Below are 21,276 nucleotides of genomic sequence, written 5' to 3' on the forward strand. Positions count from 1 at the left end.
CTTGTGGTATGTTAAGTGGGAAAAGGAAGTTGCAGAAGAGACTGAAAAATATGATTCCATTTTGGCTTTTAAATAATAAGTGTTTAAGGTATATATTCTTTTTTTTTTTTTTTTTTTTTGAGACAGAGTTTCACTCTTGTTGCCCAGGCTGGAGTGTAATGGTGCCATCTTGGCTCACCACAACCTCCGCTTCCAGGTTCAAGTGATTCTCCTGCCTCAGTCTCCCAAGTAGCTGGGATTACAGGTATGTGCCACCATGCCTGGCTAATTTTGTATTTTTAGGAGAGATGGGGTTTCTCCATGTTGGTCAGGCTGGTCTCAAACACCTGACCTCAGATGATCTGCCCACATCAGCCTCCCAAAGTGCTGGGATTGCAGGTGTGAGCCACTGCGCCTGGCCCAGGTATATATGCTTTAGTATTACCATGAAGAAGGGTTTAGGTGGCACACACCACACTGGTTGTGTTATATATTGTTATAAAGCAGAGGTCTACTTTCGGAGTGGGAGTGAGAGGTCTGCAGAAAACAGTCACAATTTACCAAATACTCTTCTCTTTGGGCTGAAATTTTTTCAATAATTGCATATTACTTTTTATAATTTAAAAAAACATTAATTCAAAGAACTAGTGTTCTAAGTCAATGTCCAGAGGTCCTGTGAAGTCTTATGTTCAAGTAAAACATGGCAGCATTCTCTGTAATATCTCCATTGTGACATTGCATGTAATATCCCAATACTTTTCTTGTGATTAGTGTGCTGGTCACTCACAGCTGTCCCACCTGGGGAGAGGTAAGCTGATACACTTGGCTAAAACAATCCTTATTGGAAATGAATTCTGAGTCATGGCATTAGGAGAGCAGATTTCCTTTCTTCTAGGAATAGGCGTGGCTTGATCAGAGCTGCTTATGGAACGGACGAAGGCAGTATCATTTCTATTCCATTTTGCCAGCATTGTGATGTTTACTATTTTTGTTAGGCACAAAATAGTTTCCTATAGCCAACCTTTTAATGCTTTGGCTCAGGCACCAGTTGGTATAATGAATCCGAATAGTGGAGCAGATAATTCCTAAAGAAACTGCAAGGATGGAGCAGTGATGACGAAGGTACAGTTGATAAGCCTTTCCGCCACATTTCTCCAGTGTGCGTTTGTCCTTCTTTCTGTCCAGGGCAAACTTTTTGGCAGAGAGCAGCATTTTTGCCTTAGGTTAGTGCTCAGTGTCTCTATCTGGCAGAGGCCCCTAAGGAGCGTGGCAGTGTCATGTGTTGGCAGCAGAGCAGGACACTCAATGTTTGACCTTCTTCTGGAGTGTCCCCTCTTTTATGAGGACACTTTCCTTTTACCTTCTGCTTCCCACTGTCTGATGAAGGCCTCTGCCTGAGTCTGGCAGCCAGGCACAGCCCCAGCTTTTTGACCCTTCCCTCTTATTCCTCAAGGGCCCTGTTTTCTGAAGCTCATTCATCAATTCCATTTAGTTCATTCCAGCAAACTTTCATTAAGCACTTCCAAAGTGCCAGACTCAGTGGGGATAGTATAATGAGCTTATAGTCTAGTGGAGGAGACAGACACATAAATAGATTCTTCCAGTGCATTGTGGCAAGTGCTCAAATAGAGATATCTAATATTCACTCATCTGTTCAGATTGTATTGAGAATCTACTATGTGCCAGGCACTAGGACAGCTGCAGAGGATACAGAGATGAACAAGATACCCGTCCTCACAGAGCTCCTAGTATAATAGGAGAAAGAGGGAAGACATGCAACCAAATAAATTCCAATGCAATTAATAAATTCAACCATAGGCAAGGCCACAGCATAGAGAAGATGTGTGTTAATTTGTGTAGGGAGCTGTTAAAGGCTTCCCAGAGGATCTGATGTTGATACTGCATTTGGAATGACTATGTAAGGGTTAGCCATGCAGAAAAGGATATTGAAAACATTCCAGGCATTGGGAACATCATGTGCAAAGGCACTAAGATAAGAGTAGTGTTCAGGGAACCACGAGGAGTTTGGTGTTGCTAAAATAGAAGGAGTTGAGGCTGGAGAAGTGAGCAGGGGCTAGATCATAAGGGGCCTTGTGTGCCAGGCAAAGAAATGTGGCTTTACCTTTTAGGAACCAATGAGAAACTTTCTAGCAATGAAGAAACATAGACAAATTTGCATTTTTAGCAGATCACTTCACGGGCAGCAGGTAACATGTCACATGATACCTCCATAACATTATAACTTAGTCCAAAAGGAATAATCCTTAAGAAACTTTCTTTTGGGTTTGTTTATGAAAATAACTCATGGTTTGTATTAGTCTGTTTTCATGCTGCTGATAAAGACATACCTAAGACTGAGGGAAAAAAGAGGTTTAACTGGACTTTCAGTTCCACATGACTGGGGAGGCCTCAGAATCAAGTGGGAGGCAAAAGGCACTTCTTACATGGCAACAGCAGAAAAAAATGAGAGATGCAAAAGTGGAAATCCTCGATAAAACCATGAGATCTCATGAGATTTATTCACTACCATGAGAACAGTATGGGAGAAACCACCCCCATGATTCACATTATCTCCCACTGGGTCCCTCCCACAACATGTGGGAAATATGGGAGTACAATTCAAGATGAGATTTGGGTGGGGACACAGAGCCAAACCGTATCATTCTGCCCCTGGTCCCTCAAAATCTCATGTCCTCACATTTCAAAACCAATCATGCCTTCCTAACAGTCCTCCAAAGTCTTAACTCATTTCAGCATTAACTCAAAACTTCACAATCCAAAGTCTCATCTGAGACAAGTTTCTTCTGCCTGTGAGCCTGTAAAATCAAAAGCAAGCTGGTTACTTCCTCTTCCTAGATACAGTCAGGGTACAGGTATTTGGTAAATACAGCCATTCCAAATGGGAAAAATTGGCCAAAACAAAGAGGTTACAGGCCCCATGCTTGTACAAAATCCAGCAGGGTAGTCAAATTTTAAAGCTCCAAAATGATCTCCTTTGGCTCTAGGTCTCACATCCAGGTCATGCTGATGCAAGAGGTGGGTTCCCATGGTCTTGGGCAGCTCTACCCTGTGGCTTTGCAGGATACAGCCTCCCTCCCAGCTGCTCTCACAGGCTGGCATTGAGTGTCTGTAGCTTTTCCAGCAACAGTGCAAGCTGTCAGTGGATTTACCATTCTGGGTTCTGGAGGATGGTGGCCCTCTTCTCACAGCTCCACTAGGCAGTGCCCCAGCAGGGGCTCTTACCCCACATTTCCTCTGTACTACCCTAGCAGAGGTTCTCCATGAGGCCCCCGCCCCTGCAGCAAACTTCTGCCTGGGCATCCAGACATTTCCATACATCTTCTGAAATGTAGGTGGAGGTTCCCAAACCCCATTTTTTTGCTTCTGTGCACTCAGAGGCTCAACACCACGTGGAAGCTGCCAATGCTTGGGGCTTGCACCTTCTGAAGCCAAGCCCAAGTTCTATGTTGGTCCCTTTCAGCCATGGCTGGAGTGGCTGGGTTGCAGGGCACCAAGTCCCTAAGCTGCATACAGCACAGGACCCTGGGCCCAGCCCACAAAACCATTTTCTCCTAGGCCTCTGGGCCTGTGATGGGAGGGGCAGCTGTGAAGACCTCTGACATGCCCTGGAGACATTTTCCCCATTGTCTTGGGGATTAACATTTTCCTCCTTGTTACTTATGCAAATTTCTGCAGCCAGCTTGAATTTCTCCTTAAAAATTGTTTTTTTTTTTTCTATCACATTGTCAGGCTGCAAATTTTCTGAACTTTTGTGCTCTACTTCCTTTATAAAACTGGAATGCCTTTAACAGCATCCAAGCCACCTCTTGAATGCTTTGCTGCTTAGAAATTTCTTCCACCAGATATCCTAAATTCTCTCAAGTTCAAAGTTCCACAAATCTCTGGGGCAGGAGCAGAATCCCCCTGGTCTCTTTGCTAAAACATAACAAAAGTCACCTTTGCTTCAGTTCCCAACAAGTTTCTCATCTACATCTGAGACCACCTCACCCTGGACCTTATTGTCCATGTCTCTAACTGGCTTTTGGTCAAAGCCATTCAACAAGTCTCTAGGAAGTTCCAAGCTTTCCTACATTTTCCTGTCTTCTTCTGACCCCTCCAAACTGTTCCAACCTCTGTTTGTCACCCAGTTCCAAAGTTGCTTCCATATTTGTTGATATCTTTTCAGCAACGTCCCACTCTACAGGTACCAATTTACTGTATTAGTCCGTTTTCATGCTGCTGGTAAAGACATACCTGAGACTGAGAAGAAAAAGAGTTTTATTGGACTTACAGTGCCACATGACTGGAGAGGCCTCAGAATCATGGCAGGAGGTGAAAGGCACTTCTAACACGGCAGCAGCAAGAGAAAGTGAGAGATGCAAAAGCAGAAATCCCTGATAAAACTATCAGATCTCATAACACTTACTCACTACCATGAGAACAGTATAGGGAAAACCACCCCCATGATTCACATTATCTCCCACTTGGTCCCTCCCACAACATGTGGGAATTATGGGGGTACAATTCAAGATGAGATCTGGGTGAGGACACAGAGCCATACCATATCATGGTTACTTTAGTCGCTTTGGAAAGTATAAGAAATATAAATAAAATCAAAATCACTCCTAACTCCATAAATAGACATAGGTCCATTTGCAAATATGTATGTATCAAATTGTGATCAAATACTAGAGAGAATTTTGTATTCTTTTCCTCCTTAACAGTGTTTTATGAGCATTCTCTCATGTCAGTATATATATTGTGAAAACAAAATTATTTTAGCGGTGGAAATTTCAGATGCAGTAGCTAGCTGGTAGAAAAGATGTAGAAGGGGAAAGAGGAGGCCATTCAACGTGTCTTAAATTACACAAAACACAGTACCTGGTAATTAGTTTCAAGAAATGTTTATTGAATGAAATATCAGCTAGAACTACCCTGGACCTCAGGGATAGAGGTTTTCCAAAAAGGATCTGGAAAGAGAAGGGGCAGGGGGAGAAAAGGGGTGGAGACACACACACACACAGAGAGAGAGAGAGCTTTAAGTAAAAATCAGATGAGTACTTTATAGTGGATACTGGATACTCTACTTATGGATCATTATTCTTCTCCATGGCTGAAAGTTGTATTGTGACTCTAAAGTATGATGTTATGGCTTTGGTATTTTATAGCGTAGCCAGGCTCAAAAGAAAAATTATTTATCTTGTGCATTACTCATGCTCTTTCCTTTACCTCCTTCCTCTTGCTGTCAACGTTTGAGAAACTTGACTAGAGTGGGGATAGGAGAGGGAAAATCACGAGTATCTTATAGCAGTGTAGGCAAAGTAAATATTCTGATGCAGGGAAGAGCTGAGGACTGTTGGACAAATGAGGCTTTTCAGTTCTTTCTATGTTTTTTAACTGTGTGTGTGTTTTAGGCTAACCAATTGGCTCCTGTAAGATAGCTCCAAAATAATAGATTTTGTGTTATGATCAAAAGGGCTCGCTGTCTGATGTGCTAGAATCCAACACTATGACCCCGGGTTCTGAGAAAAGCAAAGCTTTTTCTTGTAAATCGACTAACAAGGAGACAGGAGCTTTTAAGGCAGTAATTTTATTAGAAAAGGCTCAGGGGTGGATTCTGGGATTAGTAGGTGATTGATGGAAGGGAAGAGGAGGTCTAAAAAGTCCTGGGGCATGCACAGTTATCTCTTCATGCTACCTCGTGGGTCTCATGTGCAAATCTGGGAGGAGTTAGTATGAAACACGGGGCGGAAATCCAAGCTGTGACATCAGCAAGCTTGTTCTGAACAAACTTCAGTTGACCAGATTGGCTCCAACTGATTTCAGCCAGTTTCTTAATCTCAGAAGGAGAGAGAGTTTCATCATTTCAGCAATTTCTTTTGTTCTAATCTATCATTCTGCAAACTCAAGAATTTGTATTAGTCATTGGTTTCTTTAACTCTTTGGGAGTATGGTTTCAATAGTGACATAAACAAAATAGAAGTTTATTTCTTCTCTCAAGTATAAGTCTGATGTATCAGTTCCACAATTATCCAGATCAAGATCCCGTCTATATTATAGTTTTGGTGACCTCAGCAAGTAGCTTCCATCTTGTGGTGTAAGCTGGCTACTCTAACTCCTGCCATCATATCAACAGTCCAGCCAATGGGAAAGGGGAAAGGCAAGGGGGTAGGTGAGCATTCCTTTGAAGGGTAGACCCAGCAGTGGCACACATTACTAGCATCCCATTGGTCAGAACTCAATCATATAGAGCTGCACGGGAGTCTGGTAAACCAGTCTTTGTGGTTGGCTATGTGCCAGCTAAAATTCCAAAGTTCTTTTCTAAGGAAAGACAGAACGACTAGATATTGGAGAACAATCAGCAGCCTCTTCCACACTATGCCATCTTCCCCCAGGAGTGTGGAAGATGCGTTAAACTGGCTCTACTGTGAAATTCTTTCATGTTCCAAGACACCAATTTTGATGTTTCCAGATGATGAATCCGAGACTCCTGAAGAACTGGAAGAAGAGATTCCTGTGGTGATTTGTGCTGCAGCAGGGAGGATGGGTGCCACTATGGCTGCCATTAATAGCATCTACAGCAACACTGACGCCAACATCTTGTTCTATGTAGTGGGACTCCGCAATACTCTGACTCGAATACGGTAAGTTGTGTCTTGCAGACTTTGGCACTTTCTGTTTCCTTTCCCTCCCTCCCTCCCCCCACTCCCTCCCTCCCTCCCTCTTCTTCTTCATCTTTCCGTCTTTCTTTCTTTCTCTTTCCTTCCTTCCTTCCTCCTTCCTTCCTTCCTTCCTTCCTTCCTTCCTTCCTTCCTTTCCTTTCTTTCTTTCCTTTCTTTCTTTCTTTCTTTTCTTTCTTCTTTCTTTCTTTCTTTTCTTTCTTTCTTTCTTTTCTTTCTTTCTTTCTCTTTCTCTTTCCTTCCTTCCTTCCCTCCTTTCCTTTCCTTTCCCTTTCCCTTTCGCTTTTCTTTTCTTTCTTATAGGATCTTGCTGTGTTGCCCAGACTGGAGTGTGGAGTGGTGCAATCACAGCTCACTGCAGCCTTGACCTCCCTGGCTCAAGCAGTCCTTCTGTTTCCACCTCCAAGTAGCTGGGACTACAGGTGCATGCTACCACACCCAGTTTATTTTTTAATTTTTTGTGGAGAGCTTTGTTGCCTAAGTTGGTCTTGAAATCCTGGGTTCAAGCAATCCTCCCTCCTCATACTCCCAAAATACTGGGATTACAGGTGTGAACCACCACACCTGGCCTCTACTTTCTTATATTTCCTTAAATAGATTTCCCTTATTTTTGGATTAAGAAGAAATAAACAGAAAATTAAAATTTGAACATATTATAAAAATGAAAGATAATTGTAAAATTTTGGTATGGAGTGTGTCTCTCTGAGCCCAGAAATCATCAAGAAAAGTGCACAGATTTGACTGCATACACTGAAAAACTTTACAATGATGAAAAATACAAGTGAAGCTATTCATACAATAGATTAGGACAAATTTTTTTTTTTTTTTTCCTGAGAAGGAGTCTTGCTCAGTCGCCCAGGCTGGAGTGCAGTGGTATGATCTCACTGCAAGCTCCGCCTCCTGGGTCACACCATTCTCCTGCCTCAGCCTCCTGAGTAGCTGGGACTACAGGTGCGCCCGCCACTACACCTGGCCAATTTTTTTGTATTTTTGGTGGAGACGGGGTTTCACCATGTTGGCCAGGATGGTCTCGATCTCCTGACCTCATGATCCACCCGCCTCGGCCTCTCAAAGTGCTGGGATTACAGGCGTGAGCCACCGCTCCGGACCAGGACAAAGTATTTTTAACATCTATTATAGACAAAGAATTACTATCCAAAATATAGAATTGTTACAAAAATTTTAAAAACATAGTTAAAAAATGGGCATAGAATATAACCAGACAACTCACAGAGGAAAAACACACAAATGGCCAATAAACGTGAAAAGGTATTTTAGGCTGGGTGAGATGGCTCACTCTTATATTTCCAATACTTTGGGAGGCCAAGGAAAAAGGACGACTTGGGGTCAGGCTCGAGAGCAGCCTGGGCAACATAGCAAGACCTCTGTCTCTACCAAGAATTTTAGAAATTAGCCGAGGGTGGTTATATGTAGCTTCATGGGAGGCTGAGGTGGGAGAATCCCTGGAGCTCAGGAGTTTGAGGCTACTGTGAGATAAGATTGCACCACTTAACTCCAGCCTAGGCAACAGAGTGAGACCTTGTTTCAGCTAAAAATAAATAAATAAGGCTAGGCACAGTGGCTCACTCCTGTAATCCTAGTACTTTGGGAGGCCAAGGCGGGCAGATCACCTGAGGTCAAGAATTTGAGACTAGCCAGGCCAACATGGCGAAACCCCGTCTTTATTAAAAATACAAAAATTTGCTGGACATATTGGCACTTGCCTGTAATCCCAGTTACTGGGGAGGCTGAGGCCGGAGAATGGCTTAAACCCAGGAGGTGGAGGTTGCAGTGAGCTGAGATCATTGAACTCAGTTGAGATCAGCTGAGCCACTGCACTCCAGTGGCTCCAGGCTCACTGAGATCAGCTGAGCCACTGCACTCCAGCCTGGGTGACAGAGTGAGACTGCATCTCCAAAAATAAAAAATAATAAATAAAGTTTTTCTATGTTATTAATACGAAAATGTGAATTGAAACATTTTTGCATTGTTGAAAAAGAAAATAAAAATGAAAACATATATGTCACTTGAGTGACATAATTCTTCACTCATCAGGTTGGCAAAAATTAAACAGAACAACATTACCCAGTGCAGGCAAATGGACATGCTTATTCCTTATTTATACAATGTGCATTTTCTAAGTTGGTAAAGCATTTGGCAAGGTCAATACGGCAATATCTATCAAAAGGTTTTATGCATATATAATTTGACTCACATGCCGTTTCCTCTTCCAGGAATCTGTATTACAAAAATTCTAGCACATATTACCAAAATATGTGTACAACAATGCTAGTTTCAGCATTATGTGAACTAGTGAAAACATTTCAAAGTGCTGAAATGTCCACCAATGGAAGAATATTTAAATGAACTGTGAAATATGATTCAGATGTTAAAAAAAGAAGGCACTCTGTCTAAACAGACATAGGAGATTCCCAAGGCATATTGTTAAGTGGAAAAAGCTAGTTGCAGTATAACTCATATAGTATGATCTACTTTATGAAATTCAAAATCCCTAACTATAAGTGTGTACATGAACATGTATGTGTTTCTGTGAAGAAAAAGAACTGGAAAGCTATCAAATTGTTAACACTGACTATCTCTCGGGAGGACGGAGGAATCAGGGAGGGTGCTGATGAAGGGAAATTCAGGGTGTTTCAGTATTATTTGATCATTCAAAAGGAGAATATATTTACATACTGCTTTTATAATTAAATGTTTTTGTAGTGGTGCCATCAGGAGGTACTGAGATCTGTAAGGTGTTTTCCTGTAATCTAAATGGCCCTTGGCTGCCCTGGGTTTTGATGTGTCGTGTATGCTTTCTGGTTTTCTGTCTCATTTCTCACTCTCCTTATCATATTATTGCTCATCATTCACTTAGCCTGTTGTTAACAGTCCATTAACTATCCATGGATATGAAAACTAGATAACTAAATCCAAAAGGATGGCATGTATAAGGTTTCTGGGGAAGGGTTTGTCCTTAGCAAAAGGCATGAGCCTCATGACTTTCTGACTTTGGCCAGTGGCTGTTTCCCAGTTCTTGCTGTCCAGTCTACTCCCTGCCCCCTTTTATATATTTTAAAGATTTTTTCATTGAAGTAGAATCCCAAAACAGAAAACTTTATAAATCCAGTGTGCAGTTTAATGGATCATCACAAAGTAAACACACTCATGTAACATCCAGCATGTTCTCACTAACAGTATAATCAGTCTTTTTAAGTTTGCCATTTTGATTAGTGTCCAGTGCTATCTAGAAATTTGAGGTTTCCTTATTTCTAATGTCATTGAACACTTTTCCCACACACTTTGTAACCATTTGGAAGTAAGTGTTCAGGTCTCTTGCCTATTTTTCTGTTAGTCTATCTTTTTTTAATTGATATGACCAATTATTTTTTCAGATTTTGCAGATCTAAATTTTGTTCACATTTAATTCTTTTGTTGATTTTTAGTCAACAACAAATACTACCCTAGGTGACTTTAGTCATTGGACATTTTATTTTGAGATTATTTCTACCAAGAATCTCATTATGAATTGGATACAAGACAAAAATTCTGCAAGACCAAGAAAACAGAAGGGGAGAGGGAGGGGGAAGAGATGGGGAATGAAGACAGATGAGGAAGATCAAGGGACCAAATCAAAGAGACAAGGGTAAATTCAAATCAGCCTTGGAGTCGAAACCACAGAGTAAAAATAAAAATGACTTCGATCAAAGTTGAGGGTTCAGAATGTCCTGTTTCATAACATTTCAGAGCTGTTACCACATGGCGAAGACAGTACCAGCAATCACAGATGCTGCTTTATAAGAAAGAACACTTTCATTCTTCCTGTTTCCTGGGGAAATTATTTGGATCTGGGGAGACATTTGGTTATTACTATTTTGCTTCATTTCCTTTGCAGAAAGAGTTACGTGATTGAGGGGAAAAAAAGATTTAAAGTCACACCAGATGGGGATAAAAGTCAGAAGGATTTATTGGACTAAACTCTACTAAATTTACACACATTTTAATTTTAACTTTCTAGGGAGGCAACAGATTGACCCTGGGGCAATAGGCAAACGGAGGAAAGAATTGAAGGGTATACTAGAGGTTTTTTGGTCATCTTTTTAGAAAATGGATTGAACATTCCAAACTGAGAGAAATAAACTTCAAAATCGTGGAATTCAACCCGATGGTCCTCAAAGGGAAGATCAGACCAGACTCATCGAGGCCTGAATTGCTCCAGCCCGTAAGTAGGGAGCACACAGGTGCTGGGGACAGTCCTTGGTGAGACCTATGTTGAGTAAAGGAGTGCTAGTCACCGGGATGCATGTGGAATATTATTTTTGAAGCCTTGTGGTGTTGATCTCCGCCCATCTCTGCTTATGTATAATTTATAAGCCAGCTGCTACAGAAAGGATATAAGATGGTTTATAGAAGCACAATGAAGTTTATTAAAGAAGAAATGAAGCGTTAAAAAAAATGTAGAATGCATTTACAGGTGTGAATATGTCTGTGGGGGTGGGAGCTGGACGAGGGCCAGGTAGCTGAGGCCAGGAAAAAGTATTCCAAACCCACCGGCTGTTGGGATATTTAACTGTGATTGTACGTTAAATCTGCTTCTGAGTATCCGACAACTAAGAAAAAACAGTAGCATGATGGAGTATATACTTCCTAGTATTGACTAAGATAATATATTCAGGAGACACCAACTCTTTTCCTAGCGTTGGGAATCTTAAGGTATTTTACCGCAAGAGTTCTTACCAAAGGGACCCTCTCTTGCATAACAAGTGGTGTTTTTGGCCGGACGTGCTGACTCGTGCTTGTAATCCCAGCACTTTGGGAGTCTGAGTGGGAAGGATTGCTTGAGCTCAGGAGTTTGAGACCAGATTGGGCAACATATTGAGAGCCCATTTATACTTTAAAAGTTTTATTTAGTGACCAAGCATGGTTGCTCACGCCTGTAATCCCAACACTTTGGCAGGCTGAGGCAGGCGAATCACGAGGTCAGGAGTTCAAGACCAGCCTGGCCAACATAGTGAAACTCTGTCTCTACTAAAAATACAAAAATTAGCTGGGTGTGGTGGCAAGAACCTGTAGTCACAGCTACTCAGGAGGCTGAGGCAGGAGAATTGCTTGAACCCGGGAGGCAGAGGTCGCAGTGAGCCGAGATCATGCCACTGCACTCCAGCCTAGGCGACAAAGTGAGACTCTGTCTCAAAAAAAATTTTCTTTTTTTAAAATTAGCTAGGCATGATGGCATACCCCTGTAGTCCTAGCTACCTACTCAGGAGGCTGAGGTGGGAGGATTGTTTGAGCCTGGGAGTTCGAGGCTGTAGTGAGCTGTGATCATGCCACTGCACTTCAGCCTGGGCAACAGAGTGAGACCCTGTCTCAAAAAAGAAAAAAAGAAAAGTGGTGTTTTTGATAGCAGTTTTACAGAAACTGCGGCCACCTTCTACATATGATTGTTGCTTAAATTCATCCCTGAAAATTTACTTAATTCTGAGACCTCTGTCCATGATACGGTCTCTCCCCAGTTCCAGATATTGTCAGAGTACAAGCTAAGACTTCAGATTAAGCAATGTTGTCAGTAATGAAACTTCGAAGTTCCTACACACAGGTCATACTGCTCCTTTTTCTGGTTCAAGGAGCTAAAAGGTTGAGCTTGCTGTTGGGATGACACGTGTCTGTGTGTGTGTGTGTGTGTATTTAAGGCTGATTTAATTAACAATTATCAACATTACTGCATGTAGAGAAAGGCAGGTGATTTGTGCTGTAAAAGATTGACTAAGGAGCCTCTGTGACTCCCACTGCAGCGGTTCACAGAGATGAAAGTAGCAACAGCCTCAGCACTAGGGGGTTTGGATCTAGGAGATCGGCTGATCCGCCAGCGCTGGCTTCAGCCCCAGGCCTCAGATAAGTTGGGCACTGGGAAACTCAGATGAGACATCTTGCTAGCTCCTGTTTCATTCCGCTCCAAACCTGGAGCTGAGTGGAGGCCATGGTCAAAGCCGACTCTCCAGTACCCCCAGAAGACACTAAGCCATATGCCTCTCCCCCACCATCATTTCTTTTGTTGTTTTAACAGCTGAATTTTGTTCGATTTTATCTCCCTCTACTTATCCACCAACACGAGAAAGTCATCTATTTGGACGATGATGTAATTGTACAAGGTACTCTCGCTAACTGCCAAGAACACTTGGAAAAGAAGCAGCTGATAAGTAGAATAACTGTCTCTCTTCATTTTTCAAATAGCCAATTGCTCAGTGAGTTTTGACTGCTTATTTAAGTTGTGAGTACAGTATTGTTGTAAATGTGGAAGTATTTTGGAAATGGGTTGATACTTACTGAGACAATCCAGTTTGACTCTGATTGTCAAAACCTGCAATAAATAGCTTGGTAGCCTTTCCTTTCCCTATATCCCTATAATGTATGGAAATGAAGTGTCACAGATGAGTCTTAGGAGTGAGCTAAGTTGTGGTGTTTAAATGTTGTGTTCTGTCTCTTCCACTACAAACAGGATACGCATTGGTGTGGTACCTACTGAGCAACAGAAATAAAGAAATTAGATCAGTGCCAATTTGAGCTCATCATTAAGTGGCATTCTAAATCTGTAGGCACGACTCTTACTAAATAAATTGTCAAGCCACTTGAAATCAGGGATCCAATACTCTTCTCCCATAGCAAAATCAAGAACTGTTTAAGCTCTAAGGCTCTATCTAGTCTGAAAACAAATGCTATAATGTTTTAATTGCTGGTGTTTCTAAATTCAGGTGATATCCAAGAACTTTATGACACCACCTTGGCCCTGGGCCATGCAGCGGCTTTTTCAGATGACTGCGATTTGCCCTCTGCTCAGGATATAAACAGACTCGTGGGACTTCAGGTGGGCATATGCTGTCTCGGAAGTTCTCCCTTCACCCTACAACTCTGGCCCCTTCTCCCCGCTCTGCAACTCAAAATGAGTGTAACCTCCACCTTGAAATCCTTATGGGCCAGTCTGGACTGCTGGGAGGCGGAACAGTACAGGGGTCTGGGACTTTGGGTCATATCTCAGCTCCATGCCTTACCAACTCTGGGGTGACTTACTTTAACCCTGCGAAGTCCCACCTTCCTTACCTGAAATATGGGAACAATCATGTCTACTTTGTTGTGTCTTTGTGAGCAATAATGAAATAACATGATGTCCAAGTGTCCAGCATGAAATAAAAGCTCCAGAAATGATCATTGTTACCTAGGTGGCTCATCACCATGCTCTCTGTCAGAGATGATGTTTTCTGTTAAAGAGACTTGCTGAACCATTGGTTCTATTTGCAGAGTTTTGACCATCGCTTTTAGCCCCCTTCCAGTAGAAGAAAATATTGATTTTGTTAAGGGTAAAGATCTCCTTACTCTGATGGAACTGAGGAAAGTTGAACCTACATGCAATGCTGAAACCGAAGGGGTAGCTTTGAAATAAGAGGTGTTATTAAGAGTTGAATGCTGTTTTTCAAAAAAGCTTCTAGCAAATAATTTTATGTGTGTGGCATTTTAAGGCACTTCAAAGCATAGGCTCTGCAACCAGATTCGATTTTGTCAAAATCTTGGCACTATCACTTGGTAGTTTTATGACCTCAGGCAATTTACTTAGCCAGTTGTTTCTACCTCATTTGTCAAACAGAGGTAATACTAGTACTTCCCTTGTAGTTATTGTGAGAATTAGTTAATACATACAAAGCTATATATGAGAGTAATGAGGTAGTACATGTAAAGTTCTTAGAAAAGGACTTGGTGCATAGAAAGTACTCAAGTATTTCCATGACTCCTGTGTGAGGTTTGAGAGCATCACATTGAGGAATTATAGATTATGACAGTCTAGATGGGTGAAAGAATGTGTATGTCCTGCCCCATACTACATTCATTCAAAAACTACTTATTGAGTGCTTACTCTGTGCCTGACACTGTTTTAGGTGCTAGTAATACAGTGACCAAAATGAAAACTCTTGATTTTGTGTGTTTCACATTCTAGTGGGAACAGACAGACAGTAAACAAAATATTTAACAGAGGACTGGGGTGGAGGCAGGGCTGTATTTTAAATACGGTAATCAGGGAAGGCTCCACTGAGATTGTGCTGTTTGAATCTAAACTTGAAAGAATCGAGGGAACCACTTGTGCAGGTGGTTAGGGGGGAAACCCTCCAGGAAGTGGGAAGAAGAAGTGTAAAGACATTGAGGCAGGGGTGAGTCTGGTTCATTAAAGGTGGTCGCTGTTGCTGAGGGATCAAGAGGAGAATAACAGGAGTTGGAGAGGTATTGGAGGGTCAGATGATACAGGCTGTGACAGGCCATTTTAGGAACTCTGGCTGCTTCTGTGAATGAGATGGGAAGCTATTGGAGGAGCTTAGAGGAGATGAGTGACCTAGAGACAGAGTGGTGTGGAAAATAGTGGAAGCAAGGATACTGGTTAGGAGGAACTTGCAGAAATCCAGTGAGTGACAAGTATGGCCTGAACAGGAAGGCAGCAGTAGTGGCAAGAGAAGTGGTTGGCTTCCGGCATTTTGAAGATGAGACCAACAGGATTTGCTGAAAGATTTGGATGAGAAAAGAGTGAGAAAAAAGGAGTCAAGGAGGACCTAATGACCCCGGGTTTTTTGCCCAAGTGACTAGAAGGATAGAGTTGTTGCCACTGACTGAGGTGGGGCAGATGCAGGGAAGCAGGTTTGGGATAGGATTGGGGTCAATTTTGGGATATAAGTTGGAGCTGCCTTACTAAGCATCTGAAAGGAGACGTTTGGATGGCAGATGTAGCAGGAGTGGAAGTCCAGAGGAGAGGTCAGGGCTGTCAGATGGGTGACATTTAGAGCCATGAGACTGGACAAGGCTGTTTATGGAGTTATTGCTAGAGAAAGGCACTAGTGCTGCACTCAGACCTAGGGCATTCAGCATTTAGAGGTTGGAGAAATGAGGGAAACCAGCAAAACAAACAAAAACAACAAACTACCAAGTGGCCAGTGACACAGGAGGAAACCCAGAGATACTGCACAAAGGTTTCAAGAAAATGATAATTTTCCAGAAACAAAAGATTCACTGGTCAAAAGCATGCACATCCTGTTCCCTTACAGAATACATACATGGGCTATCTGGACTACCGGAAGAAGGCCATCAAGGACCTCGGCATTAGCCCCAGCACCTGCTCTTTCAATCCTGGTGTGATTGTTGCCAACATGACAGAATGGAAGCACCAGCGCATCACCAAGCAATTGGAGAAATGGATGCAAAAGAATGTGGAGTACGTGAAGACTTCTCTACCATTTTTTCCATGCTTGGAAACAAAATCATTCAGTTAATTTTCCACGCGTAGTTCAAGGGTTAGAAATATTTCACAGTCATCTGAGGTCAGATTTTCTTACAGAGGCAATGTTAAGAAAGAAAGGGGGCAGACAATGAAAATCTTTCCTCAAAAGATATAAATCAGAGGAATCAAGATCCTGTGGAGTGAGGAGTCCCTGATTATACATTTTCCTAGTAAGCCGCTGAAAAATGTGACTTGAATCTTTTCCACCCAACAATCTTCATTTATCTTAGTTGAGTTTCCCCTTCCAACATAGATTCTTATTAAGGATTATTATATAAAATCAACTTTGCTTTTTAAGGTTGATTTTTAAAATTTATAATTTTTTATTATCAGAGTTTTAGAATAGAGACGATAAAAATAACTCTAATACAAGCACGATTATCACATCATTGTATTGCCTAGCAGTCTTGTGCATCTGGATATTTTAATACCATCATAACCTTGAATTTGCAAGTAAAGTTATTCTAAATAATGTAGGATTCGAATTTGATCTTCTGTGTCTACTATTTAAAACCTTGGGGGTTAAAATGGCAAAATATTAATACTGTTAGTCTAGGTGATGTATATTGGAGTTCATGGTATTTTACTATTTTGTGTATGTTTGACAATTTTCAAAATGGAAGTTGGGGGAGAATGAAAGGCTGTAAGTCTTAGTACATAGTGGGAGAATGTCTTACATCATTTACAATATTAGATTCGACTTTATCTGAGTTTGTGGGGCCTCCAGGCCAAATGTTGTTTTTCTATTTCATTTCTTAGGGAAAACCTCTATAGCAGCTCCCTGGGAGGAGGGGTGGCCACCTCCCCAATGCTGATTGTGTTCCATGGGAAGTACTCCACAATTAACCCCCTGTGGCACATAAGGCACCTGGGTAAGTATTTTAGAGAAACGATTTAGAAAAACGCAAATGTCCATTTTTTTTTGAGACAGAGTCTCACTCTGCCACCCAGGCTGGAATGCAATGGCATAATCTTGGCTCACTGGAACCTCCGCTTCCCGGGTGCAAGCAATTCACCGGCCTCAGCATCTTGAGTAGCTGGGATTACAGGTGTGTGCCACTACGCCCAGCTAATTTTTGTATTTTTAGTACTGATGGGGTTTCACCATGTTGGCTAGGCTGGTCTCAAACTCCTGACCTCAGGTGATCCACCCATTTTGGCCTCCAAAACTGCTGGGATTATGGCACGAGCCACCATGCCCGGCCGCAAATGTGCATTTTATAGATCCAGTGAGCACCATGGCGAGGAGAGGGTGCTACATACAGCACCAGGTTGTTCAATTCAAATCCTCCAGGTGACCTTGGGCAAATGACTTAACCCTCAGTGCTCAGATTCTGCAAGTGCAGCTGATATTCTTAGCTACCTGAGAGGCGTGTTTCTGGAGATTTATGGAAAGCCATCAAACTCATGCTTAGCATATAGTATGTGCTCAGTAAACATTAACTGTTAAGAGAACTTTCGGCTGGGAGTGGTGGCTCACACTTGTAATTCCACCACTTTGGGAGGCCGAGGCGGGTGGATCACCTGAGATCAGGAGTTCAAGACCAACCTGATCAACATGGTGAAAACTGTTTCTGCTAAAAATACAAAAATTCACTGGGCATGGGGGCAGGCACCTGTAATCCCAGCTACTCAGGAGGCCAAGGCAGGAGAATCGCTTGAACCTGGAAGGCGGAGGTTGCAGTGAGCTAAGACAGCACCACTGCACTCCAACCTGGGCGACAGGAGCGAAAATCCATCTCAAAAAAAAAAAAGAGAAAACTTGCACTGTCAAAACTTCAAAACTTTATGGAACTGTCAAGCCACACTTTTATTTTCTCTTGCAGTAACTTACAGTGGACAAAACCAAATAAATTAGCATAATGGCTTAGGATGAATTCAGAAAGCTGCCATTAAAATTTATCCTTTAAAAAGCAGTTGACTCTGTTCTCTGTGAGTTCCTTAAGTCTTTCATTCACTACACAAGTGTAGGGTTTAGAGTATGAATTGGAATCCCAACTATGATTTTGGGTAAGTTACTGAATACATATAAATGGCTTAGCGTAGAGCCTAGCATAGAGGACACATTCACATCCACCCTAACACATGCCACCATCCCTTATCCAAAACCCCTGGGCCAGACCTGTTTAGAAGTTTAGAAAGGGTTTGGATTTTAAAAAGGTAATGTGGTGCTGAGTAGGATCTAGGTTTTACTGCCAAAGAAGTTATTAAAAAACCTTTTCTTTTCAGACCTTTGGGGATTATTTTAGAATTGGAGGCAATGGATATGGACTTATATTTACCAACTGTCCATTACATTGCTAAGAACTGGACTAGGTTCTGTTAAGGAAGGTGAATATTATTTCTAATTCTCACAACCACCCTGCAAGGTGTTATGTCCCATAATCTTTTTTTTTTTTTTTTTTTTTTTAAAAAAGGATATAATTGTGGAGGCTGAGTTCCTGTTTGCTCTTGATAATTCTGTGGATTGCTTCTGCATTATTACCAGAATCCTCTGATTTTCCTGAGCATGTGTATGCACAAGAGTGCCACAAGGAAGTTAGTGTTCTGTCTGATTTGATTTAGAGTCATGTTGGGTTCAACATTAGGTCAAATATCAACCTTTCCATGTGCAGATCCCATCAAAGTAGGTCTATTTTTAAAAATGTGTAGGAACAGTTATGCAGAGCTTAGATCAATAAGGTTGCAACATTTTATGATCTTGAGACAGAGACTCAGAATTACATTTTATGAAACATCCAACTTAGACCAGGCACGATGGCTCATGCCTGTAATCCCAGTACTTTGGGAGGCCGAAGCGGGTGGATCACTTGAGGTCAGGACCAGCCTGGCCAACATGGTGAAACCACATCTCTACTGAAAATATGAAAAATTAGCTGAGCATGGTGGCACACGCCTGTAATCCCAGTTATTCGGGAGGCTGAGGCAGAAGAATAGCCTAAACCTGGGAGGCAGAGATTGAAGTGAGCAGAAATCATGCCACTGCACTTCAGTCTGGGTGACAGAGCTAGACTCCATCTCAAAAGAAAAAAAAAAGAAAAGAAAAAAAAAAAAAGAAAAGAGAGAAATATCCAACTTACTGACAAGTAGGAAGGGACATATTCTTCCCAAAGGAAAGATGTCGTTTTTCTTTGTAGAACAGAGCTTCCATCTGTGCTGAAGGTTTTGGAATCAGGGATGGTGTGCAAAGTAAATCTACACAAAAATCACTTGAAAAATGAGGTTTTAGGGTGTTCTGGAGGTAGAAGGGCAACATAACACTAATGGGCATTAAGTTTGGGTCTAAGCAGGCAGGCTTAATATTTTTTAAATTTACAAAATATATTTAGCTAAAAGCAATTTCATCACCCAAACTGCAAGCCCCTCTGAGGTAGTTCTGCATAGCCCTTCAGTTACGAAGCTGAGAGATGAGGATGCCCTTAGTAGAGACTTTTCACGGGAAGGTGCCTCTTCCCAAATGAATATTTTCTTTGTATAGACTCTGATGATTGATAATTATTCCAATTATGCTGTGATAGCTTCAAACAACTAATTTCTCTTCTGCAGCTGCCGTTACAGCTATGTTTATTAGTAACAGAAGCCAGGTTGTGTTGTTGTTAACATCATACACTAGAATAACATAATCCTAGCAAATCAACCCTCTCATAACTCAATGGACTTTCAGCTGTTTAAATAATATATACATCAAATTCCTTTTCATGGAAAGAAAGTTGAACGCTATAGAGTTTTTTTTTAATTTTACATTCACACCACCTTAATGTGGTTCTAGAATAGGTATTCTAAAAAATATTCTAAGCAATGACACTGTTAGGGTAAATGCATAGTCTCTTGAAGTGATGACTTATGAGGGGAGTAATATTCAGGTGGAGATAGCTGTTTAAAAAGTAGATCTTAGTCACATTTTACACGAAGACAAGACTGTTCAAAAGAAAATGTTGCCATTTTTCATTAAGGAGGTGAAATGCAGAGAAAAAAGAACCCCTATAAACTCTTGGGTGGGAGGAAAATTAATAGAACTTCTTCGGGGACAATGTGGCAATCTCTGTCAAAACTGAAAGGCACACACCCTTCAGTCCAGCAATTCCACCTACAATATTTTATCCTACAGATATATTTGTACACATAGACTAGACATACACAGAGGGCTGTTCATTGCTGTGTTTATGCTAATGATAGGATAGAAACAATCTAAATGTCTTTAATAAGGAACTTGGTCAATAAATAATTATCTATCATTCTATACGGTCACTAAAAATGATTTGGTAAATCCACATGTATTGCTGTGGAAAGTTTCCCAAGACAGTAATTTTAAAAGGCAATGTCCAAATAAAGAAATAAAATAATTTTTTTTTAAAGGCGAGGTAGCAGTATGCTCATCTTCTGTCTTTAAATATACATATACAAGCATACAGGTCAAACAATGCTTTACTAGAAGGATTCACAAGAGACTAACAACAGTTGATCTGGAGACATGGGGTGGGTAGAATATTCACTGTATAACCCTTTTGTTTACCTTTTTTTAAACTATGAACTTGTATTCAATTTATAATACAAAAATGTTATTCTCTAACAAGCCTATTATTTTTTCTCTAAACACAATGAAGGCTGGAATCCAGATGCCAGATATTCGGAGCATTTTCTGCAGGAAGCTAAATTACTCCACTGGAATGGACGACATAAACCTTGGGACTTCCCTAGTGTTCACAACGACTTATGGGAAAGCTGGTTTGTTCCTGACCCTGCAGGGATATTTAAACTCAATCACCATAGCTGATATAACTCTACCCTTAAAATATTCCCTGTCTAGAAATGTGGAATTGTCTCTTTGCAGCCAACTATAACATTGTTCTTTATGAACATTACCTTTGATACATATGAGCCACCATATAAAAACCAAAAACTACTGTGTGCAAATTATACCTTGGACCATATAGGCATTGATTAACTTCTTTAAGTACATGTGTTAACTATGGAAATCGAGATTATGTGACTGAAAAACATAAAGGAACAGACCCATCTAGATACCAGTCATCAATCTGCTTAATTCTGAGTAACAATTATATCCACAAATTTTTAAAACTTCTAAATGTATTTTTCACATGTAGATCTTTTTAACAGGTTGCCAATCTTTTCTTTTATAAAACTATTACATTTAAAATATGGATGTCTGAAAAATAAAATATTCATCATTTTTATGATTTTTATCATGTTATTATTCTAGATGTTAAATATAATAGAAGGTAAACTGACCTCAGGTTTAAAGGGGAAAGAATACCACTCAGTTTTGCTACAGAAAAAGCCCGTAAC

At 41.1% G+C, this 21,276-nt stretch overlaps 1 protein-coding gene across 10 annotated transcripts in view; it reads left to right on the forward strand.

Moving 5' to 3' along the window:
• The window catches only part of GLT8D2 (glycosyltransferase 8 domain containing 2), a 75,194-nt gene extending 54,027 nt beyond the window's left edge, over positions 1-21,167 (forward strand). For 6 of the 10 annotated variants that reach the window (XM_033220851.1, XM_033220852.1, XM_033220850.1 and 3 more), the window contains 7 exons: positions 6,452-6,623; positions 10,764-10,881; positions 12,724-12,808; positions 13,409-13,521; positions 15,737-15,903; positions 16,729-16,841; positions 20,574-20,743. In XM_033220851.1, the coding sequence (XP_033076742.1) occupies positions 6,452-6,623; positions 10,764-10,881; positions 12,724-12,808; positions 13,409-13,521; positions 15,737-15,903; positions 16,729-16,841; positions 20,574-20,743 (938 nt within the window). Of the gene's footprint in view, positions 1-6,451; positions 6,624-10,763; positions 10,882-12,723; positions 12,809-13,408; positions 13,522-15,736; positions 15,904-16,728; positions 16,842-18,386; positions 18,780-20,573 lie in introns of those variants that run through there. The other 4 variants (XM_033220849.1, XM_033220848.1, XM_033220847.1 and 1 more) reach the window with 3 other exon arrangements.
• Positions 21,168-21,276: the final 109 nt, after the last annotated feature.

Source organism: Trachypithecus francoisi, unplaced genomic scaffold (genome assembly GCF_009764315.1).
Source record: "Trachypithecus francoisi isolate TF-2019V2 unplaced genomic scaffold, Tfra_2.0 Lachesis_group11, whole genome shotgun sequence".
NCBI lineage: Eukaryota > Metazoa > Chordata > Mammalia > Primates > Cercopithecidae > Trachypithecus > Trachypithecus francoisi.